Source organism: Orycteropus afer, unplaced genomic scaffold (assembly GCF_000298275.1).
Source record: "Orycteropus afer afer isolate SDZICR_OR568_19922 unplaced genomic scaffold, OryAfe1.0 scaffold00909, whole genome shotgun sequence".
Taxonomy (NCBI): domain Eukaryota; kingdom Metazoa; phylum Chordata; class Mammalia; order Tubulidentata; family Orycteropodidae; genus Orycteropus; species Orycteropus afer.
Genome location: NW_006922496.1, coordinates 375641 through 379388, shown reverse-complemented (window position 1 = coordinate 379388; position 3748 = coordinate 375641). Strand labels below are relative to the sequence as shown.

Below are 3748 nucleotides of genomic sequence, written 5' to 3'. Positions count from 1 at the left end.
AGGTCCGTCATATCCTTGGACTGTTCCCAACTGGCTTTGATTTTCTTCACTCTTCTTTGCTTCAGATTCTCCTAGATGGCCACTCAAAACCTTTTAAGACCCCAGTCTCTACTCACCAAAGTAGATTGCAGAACAAGATTTTTATATACTATGTTGGAATATATTCGAGCTTTCCTTCTCTGACAGATTTCCATCTTCCACAGGTTCCAGCTTTCAAAGGTTTTACTGTTTTAGGATTTTTGTGAGGGGCCATATGGACTATACACTCTCAGATACAAACCTGGCACAGTTTCTCATGGGGCATGAGAGGAGCTGAAGCACTTTAATTAGATTTGTGATCTACATGCAAAGAAGGCTCAAAGAAGAAGCCTCTGGGCACATGAGAAAGGTAGAAGTCCTGTTGCCCTACTCCTCTCTGAGGATGAAGATCCCGCGAGGATGGGAGAGCGAGTTCCCAACATTAGCTGGGTTGACCTCGATGAGCAAGAGGAATCATGTTTCTTTGCTGCCTGCTCCCCAAATATCTACTTTAGGATGAAAATGAATGTCAGTAAATCCAGAACATTTTGCACACCCCTGGTAATCCTGCCAAACCCATCTGTGGTTTTCTTTCAAGTAATATGTGCTATCACACAAGAGCTTTTCTAATTCTGATCTAACTTTTGAGAAGTTACAGTTAGAGTTTTATTCAGCCTCATTACCAAGCATCAGTTAAAAGTAACCAGAGGTAACCTGCTTCCCCTACATTTTGAGGTGTAATGTAAGCACACAGAAGATGTTGAGGTGCTTCAAGACGTTGAGGGTAAGCAAGAGACGGAAAACCCCAGTCTGACCATTCCTGATGGAGCACCAGGCATACCCTCCTGACTCTGGGTTGATAGGAGCATGTAAGGTGATGGCAGTGCCATCGTGAGACCACTTCGTGTCATTTATCTGTGGTCTCTGACTTGTCTCATTGGCTGCTTGCAAAAATCTATGCTTCTGAGAAAGAGGCAAAACTGCCCTGATAAAGCTTAAAGTATGCCATTTGGTTTAGGAATTTGAAGTCTCTGAGATGCTCAGGCACAAAATTACTTTAGTGAGCTTTGTACTTAATCATGGCACCCAGAAGCAGAAGACAGATGTCAAAAGAACCCGTTCCTCACTTTTTACTTTACCTTTCCAAATGTTTGAGATAAGGGTCTTCTGTGTAAAGGTATGAGTATGGGTGAGTATGTTGATCGGAACCAAGAGAAAAGTCATGCAGACTGAATAAACTACTTTTGTTTTTAGCTTGTCTTTTATCCTTGTAGGAGCTCTGGTGGCGTAGTGCCTGAGGCACTTGACTGCTAACCAGAAAGCTGGTGGTTCAAACCCACCAGCCACTCCTATCTACTTCTATAGTGACATTGCCTTGGAAACCCATGGAGGGGTCGCTATGAGTCGGATCCGACTCAACAGCAGTGGGTTTTTATCCTTATATTTTCTTAGTAGGAAAAATGTGAGAAAGTGCTAGCTTGTTGTGTTTTATTGGTCTTTAGCCCTTTGCTTGTAGTTTTTTTCCTTTGAATGCCTGGTAGTCTCTTCCAACACCACCCCAAGTCACCATCACTACCATCATCGGATTTGGTCTTGCTTACCTAAGGATACACTGCAGCGCATTCATTTTCTCCTGAGTCTATTTAACGTTCATTCGATTGTCTTCGTTGTTATTGTTAGTTGTCATCAAGTCAATTCCAACTTATTTGTCTTTAGTGTTGTTATTTCACTCAGATTACTGGCCCCTTGAAGGGTCAGATTGGAGTTCTTACCATTTTCTGGTGATTCCTCAGAGGGGTTCAGAGGGAATGGCAGGAGGATGGGCAACATGAAACTTCTTTCCATTTCTTAAGTCCGCAACTGGCTACTTAGTCATTCATTTGGCAGACGTGTCGGATATCGACTGTATGCAAGGCACGCAGCTCATACCTTCAAGGGGATCACAGTCCCAGATGTGTGTTGCAGAGACATAGGGCACAGCACTACTGTGAAGTGAGTTCTGATTAAGCAGGGTGGGAGGAGTGGGTACTATGTACCATAAGAGTTTGGGATGTAGACTGGAAAGACAGGAATCCTTAGGTAAGAGAACCACTGGGAGCAAAGCTTGAGAAAAGCAGTGAAGCACAGGAACAGCTCAGAAAGCAGCTCAGCCTTCCTGGTACTTATATAATGCATGAAGGGTAATGAGGGAGACGAGGCTGAAGGAAGTGGGCTGTGGTGTGTGCAGAAGTCCTTGCACATCCGGAGTTCGGGCTTCCAAATACAGGCCCACCAGGAAGCTTTGCGTTATGAGATCTGGAATATTAGAAAAGGTTTATACTTTCCTTATTATTCTGATTCTCAGCACATAGTGCTGGAAGGGGCCTATCTAACCATGTTCTCACATCATTCAGATAAGAGTGAGCCTGTGACTGACTGTTTTAGTTGAGGTCAAGATGTTTGGCAGGGGGGTGGATTTCTCCCATGCAATATGACACCCACAATATCATGATTTCTTTGTGCACATTGACAAATTGTAAAAGAGACACCATCAAGTTCCCCCCAAAAAATCTGTTTACCTAAAAATAGAATAATTGTAATTTACATTATATGAACATTTTAACAGATTGGTGTTGTAGGTTTTATACTCTACGTGAGTAGAGACTTCCCGTAGAAAGCAATGGTTACATGAGTATAATTTTTTTTAAAAAAAGAGAAGAGGCATAAAAATAGTCTTAATACCATTTGTCTTAAAATTAGGATTTCTGTTAACTTTGGGCTGGATGAAATCACTGGTAACAGCAATGCAAGATCATATTTGACTCATACTTGATCAATAGTGTATATGTTTTCATTTAAAACGCTGCACATCAATAATGACTGGGAATACCAATATGTAGACACCAGCTGCTCAATGCATGTCTGAAGTGTTTCTGAGTCTCTGGAAGCAAAACAATTACTGGTTTAACTGAATTTTTGTTCTCGTTCGGTACATTTACATTGTGATATTTACAGCTTTGGGCAGATGAAAACAGTGGGAAGTAAGAGGAAAAGTTTCTCTTTGTTCCATTTTAAGTTACTTCAAAGTGTTTAGCTGCTGTAAATGTTTAGGAAGTATCTGGACCGTACTAGGTTCTGTTTTATAAAATAGAGATTGTAGTTGTTAGGTGCCATTGAGTTGATTCCGATTCATAGTGACCTCATGTGACAGAGTAGAACTGTCCTGTAGGGGACTCTAAGCTGTGATCTTTATTGGAGCAGATCACCAGGTCTGGTTGGGTTCAAACCACCAACCTTTTGGTTAGGAACCGAGCGTGGAACCAGAAGGCCCAAAGAAATGAGATGCATTTTTTGTCAATGAATACAGAGTATTAACTCTGTGCCTTGGCACTGTGCTGAACTTTGAATGATGAGAAGATGTTCAGGAACTCTTCGTTTATATATAGTATTCATTGCATTCTGACTTGAGAGTTAATTCTTTAGATTCTAGTAAAAAAGAAGCATTTGATGTTTTCCATTTGTGGTATGCAGAAGTGGCTGTTCAAGTAAGATACTTTTTATGATAACCACTAGATGTCAGCAGAGGACTTGGAATGTTTTTTAGCTCTTTAAAGCCTTGCTGATTAGAACTTTCAAAATGAAACAGACTTCTTCCAGGCTATCTTCTCCTAAATATTAGTGTCAAAACACTTTCTTCTCAAGACCATATCACAACTATGTGTCCTTGCTTTATAAAAGCGGCACTAGTTCC

The 3748-nt window shown here is 41.1% G+C and overlaps 1 protein-coding gene across 1 annotated transcript in view; it reads left to right on the top strand.

Annotated features, from left to right (window-relative positions):
* The window catches only part of TSPAN7 (tetraspanin 7), a 40553-nt gene that overhangs the window by 1376 nt on the left and 35429 nt on the right, over nt 1-3748 (top strand). The window contains exon 2 of the mRNA XM_007958299.2: nt 766-800. Within this exon, the coding sequence (XP_007956490.1) occupies nt 766-800 (35 nt within the window). The remainder of the gene's footprint in view (nt 1-765; nt 801-3748) is intronic.